General features: G+C 39.4%; 3 protein-coding genes across 3 annotated transcripts; 2 read left to right on the forward strand and 1 right to left on the reverse strand.

The window, feature by feature from the left end:
• Positions 1–2260, forward strand: LOC140786281 (NAC domain-containing protein 48-like). The gene is made up of 3 exons (XM_073134586.1): positions 1–583; positions 705–979; positions 1598–2260. The coding sequence occupies exons 1-3, from the start codon at positions 343–345 to the stop codon at positions 2054–2056; spliced, it is 975 nt and encodes a 324-aa protein (XP_072990687.1). The 5' UTR covers positions 1–342; the 3' UTR covers positions 2057–2260.
• A 315-nt stretch (positions 2261–2575) lies between these two features.
• LOC140786280 (uncharacterized) lies at positions 2576–6438 on the reverse strand. The gene is made up of 4 exons (XM_073134585.1): positions 6307–6438; positions 4550–5569; positions 3888–3962; positions 2576–3120 (listed from the first exon to the last, which is right to left on the reverse strand). Exons 2-4 carry the CDS (start codon positions 5468–5470, stop codon positions 3007–3009), a joined length of 1110 nt encoding a protein of 369 aa, XP_072990686.1. The 5' UTR covers positions 5471–5569; positions 6307–6438; the 3' UTR covers positions 2576–3006.
• A 1340-nt stretch (positions 6439–7778) lies between these two features.
• Positions 7779–13433, forward strand: LOC140786279 (probable methyltransferase PMT24). The gene is made up of 9 exons (XM_073134583.1): positions 7779–8044; positions 8812–9880; positions 9980–10129; positions 10653–10923; positions 11008–11118; positions 11738–11912; positions 12002–12274; positions 12753–12947; positions 13031–13433. Exons 2-9 carry the CDS (start codon positions 8840–8842, stop codon positions 13245–13247), a joined length of 2433 nt encoding a protein of 810 aa, XP_072990684.1. The 5' UTR covers positions 7779–8044; positions 8812–8839; the 3' UTR covers positions 13248–13433.
• The last annotated feature ends 343 nt before the right edge of the window (positions 13434–13776 follow it).

Genomic DNA, 13776 nt, shown 5'->3' on the forward strand with positions numbered 1-13776 from the left:
GCCTTATAACGGCTGCTACTCCTCAAAATTCGTGCCTATCCACCACGTGTCGCGCTGCCAGCGGCCCGCCGGCGCGACCACTGAACGAGCGGCCTCCCCTTTCCCAAAACGGAACAAACCATTACCGGGCCGTTTGAGCCGCCAAAAGCGGGGCCCACCTCGCCAAGTGGCGATCCAACGTGGGCGTCCGTCCAAAAAAGCGGGCGTAAGCAGTGACAGAATCCCGACTGAACCGCCATCCGATGGACGCCACGTGGAGGTCAACGTACGTGATACCGCACGCCCTCGAAGCTCCTCGCGTGCTCCGCACGTGTCCTCCCCCCCCCTTCTCTAGCTCTATAAATGGCGGGCTTCTCTCCGGTTCCAAGTTTCAAGCTTCTCTCTCCAAGGCAGAGATCGTTAGATCAGGAGATACGCGAGATGAACGGCTCTGATCTCCAGTTACCTCCTGGGTTCCGGTTCCATCCAACGGACGAAGAGCTCGTGATGCACTACCTATGCCGCAAATGTGCTGCACTACCCATAGCCGTGCCCATCGTAGCCGAGATCGATCTCTACAAGTACAACCCATGGCAACTCCCCGGTACACCAATTCTCCCCCTTGTGCTGCCCTCCGATAGCCGTCCGATCTTGATCAAACGGGTGTCAACTATTTTCCCCTGGTGTCGTGTTATAATTTTGATGTGCTATCTTAATTAATCTAGGGATGGCGGTGCACGGCGAGAAGGAGTGGTACTTTTTCTCACCGAGGGATCGGAAGTACCCGAACGGGTCGAGACCCAACCGGGCGGCGGGGTCGGGTTACTGGAAGGCGACGGGGGCGGATAAGCCGGTGGGTTCGCCGAGGCCGGTGGGGATCAAGAAGGCCTTGGTTTTCTACGTCGGGAAGGCGCCCAAAGGGGAGAAGACCAACTGGATCATGCACGAGTATCGGCTGGCGAACGTAGACCGATCGGTTCGCAAGAACAACAATCTCAGGGTACGTATCAAACTGACCCAGAATTAATTACTTTTTTTTTTTTTAAAAATTTATTTTTATTAGGAGTTCTAGCGTTATTAAGTACAGTGCTTAGAAGACAGCATGCTCTTGGCGACCAACAAGTGGATAGCTAGGCCCACATAAATAAGTGCGATTAGCCAAATGCCTTTCGGGGCAACTTGCCAATTGGTTCCATTGGCCAGTCGTTTTCTAGGTGTGAAAGCACTGGATGCGATCATTTCTTTCACTTATCCCCATCTCTAAAAGCTAGCTAAGAAAAGGACGTGAGTGATGGAGAAATACACTTCCGGAGAAATTAGAATTCAATTAGGTAGTCGGCACTAATATTAAATAGCAAGGATTACTATTGACAGGTCGACTACAACTACTCTATACAAGTAATTGACTACTGTATATATCCTTTCTTTCTTGCACCAGTTACTATATTTTTTTTTCTGGTTATCAATTATTGGACCTGATGATATATACTTGACACCTTTGGTACGATTTATCTGCATGTTACAATTATAAACAACTCATAACTAAATTATTGTTCTAATAACTGTGTCAGTCGTAATTGCAACAGTGGTAACTAATCATCCTTGGTTTGGTTTGCAGCTCGATGATTGGGTGTTGTGTCGAATCTACAATAAGAAAGGCGGATTAGAGAAGGCGACGCACTCCGACCGGAAACCGGCCAGTTCAACAAATATCAGTAGGTCATGTTCGTCGTCCCAGGAGCAGAAGCCGATGATACCGGCGCATAAGGAAGGATCCCAGTTGCCACCATTTGCGGAGCTAGCTTACTTCGATCCGCCGTCAGACTCGATACCTAGATTGCACACGGACTCAAGCTGCTCGGAGCAAGTCCGATCACCGGAGTTTACGTGTGAAAGGGAGGTCCAAAGCCAGCCAAGATGGAAGGAGTGGGAAAGAGCTTTTGAGGAGCCAATTAATAATACCATTAATACCGGTCCAATCTTGCCCCAGGTTGAACCGGACGGTTCGACCACTGAACCCGGGTTTAAGGACTTACTCCTGCAGGATATCCTCATGTACTGGGGTAAGCCCTTCTAAGAAAATTTAGACTAAAAAAAAAAAACCGGGTTGGCTTTAGTAGGTGGGTTGACTCAGGTGACTCGGCCGCCAAGGAAGTGGATCAAAAGTGTCAAGGCTTCTTTGGGCCGTTGGATTCAGATGATTGTGTATATAAGTGCTTGGATATGTATATAGATATTGGTTGGTTAAGAAGGGTAGTAAGGTGTAGCATTCTTGAAGAAATTTTGTGCATTTTTGTGGCTTATTAATTGATATAAGTGCCGTTAAGATAATTGATAAGAGGATGTTTCATCACCAACAAGAAAGAGAATAAGAGAAAGAATAGGAGGTGGAATAATACAAAACAAGATGGGATCATTGATCTATAAGATACTTAATTATCTCAAGGATTACTACTTTGACTATAAGCAAAAGAGAGAAAGATAAGACATGCTAATGACATCATTCCATGGAGAGAGCTTAAAATAAGTTTTTTTTTTAATCGACGTCACTTTGTCATCAAAGAAAAAGAGAATCTAGGAACTGTCATAAAATATGGGGAAAGAACATCTCTACAGAGGAGATTATAGAGACTTGATTCACAATAGAAAAATATGTGAAGTAAAATCATTCAGTTACTAGTCTCAAATGCTGTACATCTTACTACTTGAAGTTCTGAAGTAGATAGAAAGAACTACATGTGGGGACTCATCAATCCAACCTGGCTCATCACACTGTTTGAAGTTCCAATAGTCTGATAGTTTCTCCATTGGAAGGATCAAATTTATCGCAGGAGGATAATAGAAAGATGGGTGTCCTCAGATGTAAACTCTCGACCAGCACAAGGAACCACAGAAGAGTATTCAATCAAAGGATCTCAGATGGAAATATGTTGCTGCAGCACATTTGTCTAGCATCTTCAAGGTTTGCAACAGATGGATGATGTGAAAGGGAACACATATTTCCTGGAACATTACTGAGTGCTGAGATCATACCGAGCGGGTACTATGAGTCCGTGATGCCCAAACTCCAAAGACAAGAAACCAGAATATGAACAAGATTGCCCAATGTTGTGCAGGCCCATAGTTGATTTTAGGCACAACCTGTCATTAATGAGGATAATGCCTGGTCTTAAAATTGCAGTCAACAAAAGGATGAAATGGTTAAGCATAAAACAACCAGGCATTGGAGACAATCTTTGTCTTTGAAAGATTCTATATCAATAATTAACTGTGGTCAAGCAATGACTTACGCTTAGAACATAAGTAGATTAACCATAAAAAACCAGGCATCAGAGACAGTCTTTGCCTTTGAAATATTCTGAACCAATTAAAACCCACATCAGAGATAGGAGGATAAATTGAGGTCAAAGCAATGACTTGTGCCTAGAACATCAGTAGATACTAAATTAGAGAACAACTGGTTTTCCATAGGCTTTACCTATTGTGAGGGTAGAACCACCATTTCCGCATAATGAAATGTCCTTTAAATATTTCATGGACATCTGGTGAGATCTAGGTTCATCTGTTAAGCAACTTTTTACTCTGGTCAACGGCGCAGTGCCCAGTTTAAGAGTCAGATTGGCTACTGTCATGCTAAGACTCTTGTTCAAAATGAAAAAAAACAAGAAAACAAGCACTTAAGAAACCAAATCTTGTAATCGTTGTTTCTAACATGCTTCCTATTTGACTAAGTAATTTCTAAAAGATAATTCCATTTAAATCCAGAGCTTCACTTTGTTGCTTTGAATATGCTGCTTGTCAGATATAACACCAGAGGCAGACAGGCAGGGTTGAATGCCATGATGTTTAAGTGAATATAAAAAGAAAAGTTGTTGTAAACAAGGATGAGGAGGTGCAAATAAACTTACATGTCTAAGGAAGATGACAATCGTTACTGCACATAAACCTCCAAGAAGCATATGAAGACCAATTATAGCAGTTTTCTGCACATCAGTCAGAAGTTTGTTACATATACTTCCAAAAGATATTCCGCAAACAAAAGAGGCAGCAAATGCATTTTCACAAAAAAATGTTCATTACCAGAGTATGCAGCAAGTACAAATTGGCAACTTTCTGCAAATGTCCTTGGCAAACTTACTTTAGTCGAACTATAATAGACCAGCCATACTAGACATATAGGCGGCATAAACCCGAAAGTAAAGCATATGCATAAGCAGGAGGGGAGATCAAGATCTGTGCCATATCCAGCACCATGAAGTTCCAGTTTGAGTACTGTGAACAGGATGATTCTTGTTGGATATCTATGCATGGTCCATTTATATGTATATGACAAGAAGACGGATAATTATATAAATATATACTACATTAGAATTGCATTAGATAATACATTTTTATATAATGCTTTGCTACATACAATTGGTGTAGAGGGTAAGTTAGAGTAAGGAAAACTTTTCCTAAACGATATAGAAAATGATATATCATTATTCTGCAGAAGAAACACTGACAAATTGAAGTTTCCAGAATCAACCAGCCTTGTGAACATCAAAAACTAGCATGACGTGAGACATACCTTCCCAACATGTGGGGCAACTAACCATGCAAGAGTTATAGTAACCAAGCCCATAGCAATGAGAAATCCAGTCCCTTCCAAAGCCCATTTATTCGTTAGTCTCTCTGAAGCAACAACACTATCTGCTGGGTTATTGTTTGGGCTATTTATCAACTGTTCAACCATTCCCTGTGAAACCATTGCAGAATAATTATGAGGATTAAACCACAATGATATCTCACTAAGCCTTTCCCTTTGGATTCCGGCTATGGCATCTAGATTAACACCTGAATTTGCCTCCAAACACAGATAAGTAACTTCCCCAGCAGCAGTCCTTTCCCTTAGTGCTTCATAATTCTTCAAAGAAGTCATGACCTTTCTGAAATCTTCAAGTCTTATGTTCTTTGCAAGAGTTCCACAAATCTCGCAAATAGTGGATCCATGGCTTATAAACCACTTCAGTACACAAGCATAATGTGCAAGAGCAAGATCGTTCTTGCAAGAACATCCTAAATCAATAAGTGCATCTTCACACTGGGAGGAGCCTGATTCCACATCAGTATTACATACAAATATCTCACCTTTAGAGCTTACAAGCTCAACAGATCCAGAAACCCTCTGAGAATCCTTGGATATCAAATCATCCTTTTCAGCACGCTTTCTGCAGAAATTATTACTCGAATTTCCATCTTCTTTAATCTGCAAAAAATCTTGTGATGGTGGCATTATATCTAAGAAGCCTAATGCAGCATCACCCCTTCTATCAGATTCTGCACAGTGGCACACTCGGCAAAGCAGAAGGCCAGAATCCTCATCAGTACTACATTCTGATATTCGGGAGGCACTTGAATTCTGATTATCCACAAAAGCAAGTGAATTCATGCCATTGATCTCGCTACCATCTAATTGACTATTTTCTTCCTTGAGCCCCATGGGGTACATCAATTATATTCCCAAAATCAAGAGAACATATCAAGCATACTCCAAACAGATGGCCAAACCTAGAGCACAATCACATGAAGCAGAATACAATGAACATTCCTACATGCAATGAAAAGGTATGCTTGTTAGGATTTTGTGGAGCCTAACCTTAAAGATAACAAAGGAAAATCATGGATTCTGCTGGCTACAAGAGAAAACTCAATACCCTGATCCTAGAACTGCTTTAAATCCCAAAAGGCATCACAAACCAATACCTTGTTTGATTCTAATATTATATATATTAACCAAACAGCAAGAGAACTGTTAAACTAATGATGGCAAAATATTAAGAAATCTACAGAATCTGAATAACCCAGCATGGCACTTAATAAGATAACTGCTACTATATGTCGGCGAGATGGAATCTGCAACTATAGGAGTTCTTTGATCAGCATATTCATTTCAAAATGAAGTTTGAAGCCACAATATACGGGATGCAACCCATTGCATAGAACTATGAAGTTTTCTGATCTTTAATCACCATGGCGAAACGACACATTGCTTAAATTTCATTAAACCAAAGCAAATTAAAAAAAAAAAAGATTCAAAAGATCAATGTTTCATCATAATACCAACAGACCATTCAACTCATTCATCCTAAACTGAAGACAGTCCATCTACATAAACCAATAGGTTTAAAAAATAAACAGCTTTCAGGGACAACTATCAAACAGATCATGTGCAAAGCACCAAGCTGGTCGACAATCATAAAGCCGACAGCCTTACAGCAATTCCGACCTTTACAACAAACATAAGACACACCCAAATGATCACATGAATATTTTTGACGAGCATACCAGTTTTATCCAAACTTTTCTGAAAAAGCAACTGCAATTATGGCCCAACAGGTAAAACTCCTCAAATGTATCCTAACAGAAATAAGCTTCTTCCATTAGCAACCAAAACAAGATGAAGTAGAGTATTTGTTGGGTCTCCAAGTCACGTTGGCAATCAAAAATTGAGCAGAAACCTTCTCGAACCGTTTAAAAAAAAAATTGGGTCGGTTGAATCACCTCCCTCGCTCTGTCGAAAGTTTAACAACCTGAGAGAGAGAGCGAGAAAGAATTAAAGAAAGAACACAAGGAACGAGGGAAGCAGAATAATGCCAAGCGTATGTCACGTGCAATTCACGGAAGAAGGAAGGTATCTAATCTTAGCTCTACTGTTTGGTGTATCCATATAACTACATGTATAATTATTGAGGTCCCAAGAGATTACATTATTTACTTACTACATTTTGACTCAACTTTCATTCGCACCAAGCAAAGCTCATCAAAATGAATGGTAATAGTTGCCAATTTATAATTCGTAGTTAAATATCAAAATATTCCACCCCAAATGGAAGGAGGAGGAGGAGGAGGCGGCTAAATCCTTGTTGCTCTAAATCAGATTTGTTAGCTATAAGCAAGAATTAGGTAATTAATCACTCAGCAGTGGAGTGGAAGTTCTTGCTCACTGTGGAGTGTGGACTAATGGGAAAAGTGCGACAGCTGTATAATGACTATGGTCTTAGGATCAGATCCGGATGGATAGACTTAGAAGAAGGGATAAATATTAAACTCACCTACTTTTTATACTACTTCCGCACACCCGAGCCCCCAATCCATCCTCCTCCTCGTCGCGTGATCACCAAATTTTAATTTGTTGGTGAGATTTGGGTTGAATGATAATAGGCGTATTTTTTAATTTTCTTAATTTTTTTTTAAAAAAATTCGAGCTTGAATGATGTCGGTGGTTCACGCACATGGCCCGTCGACGTCGTGGATTTCTCACTGCTCACCGACACTAGGAAATATTACATTCATATCCTTTTGGTTTAAAACTAGTTCACAGATATAGAGAGAGAGAGAGAGTTATTAGTGTCTTCTAAATTATTTTGTACAAACAAATTGGAAAATTAAATAATTTCTCTATAATATATATTTATTTATTTAATGTCGGTTGGGGGTACAGTTGTACAAAACAACGAAGCCTTTTTATTTTGTAAAAAAAAAAAGAAAAAGCATTAAAACGGTAAACCAGTAAGGGTATTCTAGTCATTTCAACATGAAAAAACTAGCCCCCTGTCGCGGTTCCCATGTTATCCGCTGCGGTGATATCCTCCTTCGTGTCGGTCTATATGTTATCCTAGTCCACTGCAAGGGACAAACCGATCGCTGAAGTCGCACGCGCATTCAATCTCTTGACCTTAATAATGCTTCTTTGGCGGTACAGATTAACTCAAGAGACCCCCTCCCTATAAAACCGGAAGGATTAGTGGTCTCCCGTTGTCTCTCATCAGTCACTTCCTCTTCCCTCTTCTTTCCGCGCCATTGGTGGGAAAAAGAAGCTCTAATTTTTTTAATTTATTATTGTAATCGCTAGTTTATCTTTTTGCTAATTGATTTAATACTACAGTCTAGAATTGTACGTTTTAGATCTCCCTTCTCCCGCTTATATGCTGCTCGAGATTCTCCTTCAAGTGTAGTGAAATCCTCGAAACCCCTCGCTCTACCATCCTTCGCGAGATCTGAAGCGGGTTTCCAGCTAGAGAAGGTGCGGATCTACGACTCTAGGCTTGCACCGTTCGTTACTCGACATTTCTTTGCGATTTTTGTTTTTGGTGGAGCACGCATATCTCATTTTGCTATTTTTCCCAGTCGCTTTGCTTAATGCTGTTTTTTTTTTTTGGATCTAGCTTCAGTTAATCTTTAGTTTGTCTCCATATCTTCTTGTTTATATGATTATGTAAACTAAAATCGGGAATCGGCACGAAGGGCGTAGATCTGACAATAATTCTCATGTTTTGGAATTTGAAGCCTTGATGATATATGCTTAATAGCTTAATAGTATTGAGGACTTATTCGAGAATACAGAAGAAAACAGCAAAACATATATATATATATATATATATATATCATTAGTGACGGATCTACTGTGCTCTAATCCGTTGGTAAGAAGCTGAAGATTATTAGATCTGAGAGTTTAATTGTCAATAATGAGGTCTCCTTATCACAGTTATAATTTGGTTATATTAGGAATTTTGTTCTGATAGGAATTGCAGATTCTTCACTATGTTGGTTATGTTATGAGGTAGGAATGGATTATTTTTATGATGGTCATTAGACTTTCTTTTGAAGCTGCACTGGAAAAGAAAATGTAGCAATTTGGTTTAAAAGACTTCAAATTAACTTTGGTGCAGTAAGTTTAGCAGATCTAATAAGCTTCAATGAAGATCTCAACTTTTGTTTTTTGTTTTTTGTAAATTATTTTAATTTCATTTGCATTAGAGATTGATCATGTCCTTTTGTTTGGCTCTGTAGGTTATTTATTCAGGGGGCTGTTACATGTATGAAAATGGCATTTGGTAAAAGCACTCGAATGGATGGCAGGAGGACATCTTCATCATACTGCTCAACTACAACGATTGTTGTATTTGTTGCTCTTTGCTTGGTTGGGGTATGGATGGTGACATCCACGACTGTGGTCCCTGTAGAGATGTCTTCTCCAAGTACGACAAAAAATTCAGTTACTGAAACTGGTTCTCAGCATTCTGAGGACAAATCGGGGGATGTAACTGAAGATTTCATTAAAGAGGGAGATACCAACAGTAGTGGAAACAATATTCCAGATGAATCTAACACAGAGACATCAGTGGATCAGAATTTGCTAGAGAATACTGAGAAGTTGGGAGGGAAGACTCAAGAAGATTCTCTTTTGAAAGGGAATGAGGAAAATAAAGATGACACAGAGGATAAAACTCAGGGTTTCAGTGATGCAAATGGGAACAGTGAAGGAGAAGAGACAGTTAAAGAAGGGGGAGATGCTAAAACTGAGAGTGGTGAGTCTGAGAAAGGTGAAAAGAAAGATGATGAGAATAACTCAGGAGAGAATTCCGAAGGAACTGAAACTGATGAAGAGCAACAATCTGGCGGCAAGAAGTCGAAGCAAGAGGATCTGTCAGATGGTGAAACAAGACAGGATGAGAAAGGTGAAGAACAGGCGGGGGATAAGGTTCAACATATTGAAGACAAAGAACCAGGCTCGAAAACAAAAGAGGTGTTTCCTGATGGGGCCCAGTCAGAACTTCTAAATGAGGTTCGTACCCAAAATGGTGCATGGTCTACTCAAGATGCAGAATCAAAGAGTGAGAAGGAAAAGCAAGCATCCTCGTTGGGGAGCCAGCATGTTTATAGTTGGCAACTTTGTAATGTTACAGCTGGCCCAGATTATATACCTTGTCTTGACAATGAGAAAGCCATCAAGAAGCTTCATAGTACTAAACATTACGAACATCGTGAGAGACATTGCCCTGAGGAGCCCCCCACCTGCCTTGTTCGACTTCCAGATGGATATAAACGTCCTATAGAGTGGCCGAATAGCAGGGATAAGGTATACAGGTTGCCTCTTTTGTATGTATTATACATTAAGCATCTACTTTTGTTTACTTCAGTTTTATTCTGCATCTCAGTTTTTACATCTCTACTGCAGATATGGTACTATAATGTCCCTCATACTAAGCTTGCGGTGGTCAAGGGGCACCAGAATTGGGTCAAAGTTTCTGGGGAGTACCTTACTTTTCCTGGGGGTGGGACTCAGTTCAAGCATGGTGCATTGCACTACATAGATTTTATTCAGAGGGTTTACTTCTCTCCCTTCCTTTGCTATATTTTCTTTTTGTTACGTAATGGAAATTTTCACTTGCGTAGATCTGTTGTTGCACAATTTTGTCAACTATCTATCATTCTATTGTTATTTGCTATCATATTATCTTCCTAGCTATAGTGATTGAAGTGTTTGCAACAGGTTCTTTTGAGTATTCTTGCTGGATCTGCTATGCAGATACATCTTTCTTTCTGTTCTTTTGAGGGATTTTTACGTAATTGACCTTCATGCTTTCATTCTCATTTTATTTTATTTTGATTTAAGAATAGAACTTGATGTAAACTCGGCTCAGCATTCCTTGTGTTTATCAACTAATTCTGCAAAATGATAGGACAGAATCAGTACGGTGGTTATCTTAAATGATGCCATTTTCATTTTGCATATGCCTATAAAGTTAGTTTCTTAATAGCAGATGATATCATCTCTTAACAGAATTATATACAGTCAGCATGACAGCATATGTTCTGCGGGCTGAAATTTGTGCTCCCTCTTACTGCAGTCACATTCTGATATAGCATGGGGAAAAAGAAGTCGCGTTGTTTTGGATGTTGGCTGTGGAGTTGCCAGTTTTGGAGGCTACCTTTTTGACAGAGATGTGCTTACAATGTCATTTGCACCCAAAGATGAGCATGAAGCCCAAGTACAATTTGCTCTTGAGAGAGGAATTCCAGCTATATCAGCTGTCATGGGTACCAAGAGGCTTCCCTTCCCTAGTGGGGTCTTTGATATAGTCCATTGTGCTCGTTGTAGGGTTCCATGGCATATTGAAGGTGCATGAAATTATGCTTTTCTCTCCATTTCCATTTTTTTCCCCTGCGTAGTTGCTTCAGTTTCTCATAAGTGTTGATTGGCAGGTGGTTTGCTTTTGTTGGAGCTGAATCGCTTACTACGTCCTGGAGGCTACTTTGTGTGGTCTGCCACCCCTGTATATCAGAAGCTCCCAGAAGATGTCGAGATCTGGAATGGTAGTATTCATTTACCTCTCTGGTTGGTTTTAATAAAGGCAAAAAATATTTTCTATGTATACATATTATAACACATGCACAAACACACACACACACACACACACATACATATATATGTATGTCTATATTGGTTAGAGAGAGTATTATTTGCAATTAGATATTTCAAGTTGCATTGATATACCAATATATGAGACTCTTGCCAATGCAGGTTCCAAAGAAGGCAAGGTAAATGCCTTTTTTTAATAATAACTCTAATACTGATTGAACAATGAGTTCATTCTTCTAGGAGTAACTAGTGAATTTTTCCCTTAGAGCTGCTTTTTTTGTGATATTTGTTGCTGGATATCATTTTATAATGAAATGCAATAAGGAATTCCCAACTGAAAATAATGGCATCAACTGGTAGTGATTGTTGAAATCTTATTGCTACCAGCTTTTAGTTTCCAAAGCTTGAAATTTTCTGTACTAAGCCATAAACATCACATATCTGGCCCTTTATCATTGTCGTAAATTGCTGGATCTTGGATTGTCACTATTTTGCCACTTTTTAACTGCATGTTGATTGGGAATGCAAAATCAACTCCACTTCTAAGTTGTATTCATTTTGGAAATTCACCAGCTATGTCTGCCCTAACAAAGTCAATGTGCTGGAAAATGGTGAACAAAACGAATGATAAGTTCAACGAGGTGGGTCTGGCAATCTACAGAAAACCAACTGACAATAAATGTTATGAGAAGCGAACAGAAGAAAACCCGCCACTCTGCCAAGAATCTGATGATCCAAATGCAGCCTGGTATGTCTACCACTCACTAGGCTACATTTTATCCTGATTTGTCGTTCATCATCATTTGCCTAATTATTTATGCTTGTTTCTCATTACAGGAGCATTCCCTTGCAAGCATGTATTCACAAAGTGCCTGTAGATCCTGCTATTCGTGGTTCACAATGGCCAGAGCAGTGGCCACTAAGGCTGGAGACAACACCTTACTGGATAAATAGCTCACAGGTTGGAGTTTATGGAAAGCCTGCCTCAGAAGATTTTGTGGCAGACTATGAGCATTGGAAACGGGTCGTATCCAAATCATATGTAAATGGCATGGGAATAGACTGGTCTAAAGTCAGGAATGTCATGGACATGAGATCTGCATATGGGGGGTAAGCAAATAGCACTTGTATTCTCTTTGATCTATAAGGTTATTTCTTAGTTACTTCAGTTTCTATTAAAATTCTACTGCTACTTCTTTTTTCATTGTTTAACCTCTGCAAATAATCAAATTATGTGAAAAAAAATGATTTGATTCTGAGGATTATTACGGTAATCCATTTTGCTGAATAATAGCAAGTGGAAGAATGTTCTCCATATTTGTTGTTCCGATTTTCATCCTGTCATACTTTCATCTCTTCCAGAGTCACAATATTTCTCAATTATTGCAGACAACATGCTGCATTTTCTTGTATTATGATATGCACGTATGATACTTAGGTGACAAATTTTTTAAATTGTTCAACATTTTTTAAATATTTTAATTACTTAGGCTGTTAGCGAATGTGAAGTTTCATTTTCTTGTCCCATCCTTTTCTGCTTAAAAGAATTTTAAGGCTCACAACGTCACTTTTCCAATGCCTTTTGCAGTTTTGCTGCAGCTTTGCGAGACATGAAAGTGTGGGTAATGAATGTTGTGTCAATTGATTCACCAGATACACTTCCCATTATCTATGAGCGTGGGCTGTTTGGAATGTATCATGATTGGTGTGAGTCATTCAGCACTTATCCAAGAACATATGATCTTCTGCATGCAGACCATCTATTTACTAAGCTCAAAAAGAGGTCAGCTTTATATATGGTTTTTTACATCCCTAGCCACTTGTTAGTTACCTTGACATGTAAAATTTGGTGATATATCTATATAGGTGCAAATTACTGCCAGTTTTTGTGGAGATGGATCGAATATTGAGACCAGAAGGCAAGCTGATCATAAGAGACACTGTTGAGACGATAAGCGAAATAGAGAACATGGCAAAATCTATGCAGTGGGAGGTTCGCATGACCTACTCAAAGGACAATGAGGGCTTGCTATGTGTCCAAAAGACAACATGGCGTCCGAAAGAGGTGGAGGCAAGCATGTAATTTTCAGTATCATCATTAGAGGTAGATTAGATAATTTTTGCCGGTACTTCATATTGATGTACTATTCATGTTGTTGTTCCTCCTGCCTTGTGTTTGAGAGAAGGAAAAGCCTTCTGGTTACAAGATTATTGTAGAACTATATTCTTAATTATTTAAAATTTCATCCATTTTTGAAGTCTGCATAAATGATTCCGCTTGAAATGGCCGATTTCTTAGCCTCAATGTAATTATTGTCATGTTTGATTTCGAGCAGATATATATTATTCTTGCTAATATCGCAGCATTTTTAGCCGGAAAACTGCTGGTGTAATTCGAATCCATGTTGCAAATAAGTCTCAGAATTTTCTGTCACTTTGGAGAATAAATATGGTTGTGTGATACTCAATTTAGAAGGCGATTGTATCAGATTCTTCCATTATATTTAGATATCTCAGCTCGTCTGCTTTCATATCCTTGTATATAATTTGTTCCTATTAGTATTATTGTTATTCAATTTAGAAACAAAGCTATAAACGAGCTTAGCTATAGC

Source organism: Typha latifolia, chromosome 4, assembly GCF_019914945.1.
Source record: "Typha latifolia isolate L0001 chromosome 4, TyphaL0001v2, whole genome shotgun sequence".
Classification (NCBI taxonomy): domain Eukaryota; kingdom Viridiplantae; phylum Streptophyta; class Magnoliopsida; order Poales; family Typhaceae; genus Typha; species Typha latifolia.

Excerpts from the sequence above, each read along its gene's own strand:
- LOC140786281 (XM_073134586.1), top strand. The coding sequence starts at position 343 with ATGGCGGGCTTCTCTCCGGTTCCAAGTTTCAAGCTTCTCTCTCCAAGG. Across the intron at positions 584-704 it reads CAACCCATGGCAACTCCCCG|GGATGGCGGTGCACGGCGAG; the intron begins GTACACCAATTC and ends TAATTAATCTAG. Across the intron at positions 980-1,597 it reads GCAAGAACAACAATCTCAGG|CTCGATGATTGGGTGTTGTG; the intron begins GTACGTATCAAA and ends TTTGGTTTGCAG.
- LOC140786280 (XM_073134585.1), bottom strand. The coding sequence starts at position 5,470 with ATGTACCCCATGGGGCTCAAGGAAGAAAATAGTCAATTAGATGGTAGC. Across the intron at positions 3,963-4,549 it reads TTGCCCCACATGTTGGGAAG|AAAACTGCTATAATTGGTCT; the intron begins GTATGTCTCACG and ends ACTGATGTGCAG. Across the intron at positions 3,121-3,887 it reads TTGTCATCTTCCTTAGACAT|GTTGTGCCTAAAATCAACTA; the intron begins GTAAGTTTATTT and ends CATTAATGACAG.
- LOC140786279 (XM_073134583.1), top strand. The coding sequence starts at position 8,840 with ATGAAAATGGCATTTGGTAAAAGCACTCGAATGGATGGCAGGAGGACA. Across the intron at positions 9,881-9,979 it reads GGCCGAATAGCAGGGATAAG|ATATGGTACTATAATGTCCC; the intron begins GTATACAGGTTG and ends TCTCTACTGCAG. Across the intron at positions 12,275-12,752 it reads ATGAGATCTGCATATGGGGG|TTTTGCTGCAGCTTTGCGAG; the intron begins GTAAGCAAATAG and ends TGCCTTTTGCAG.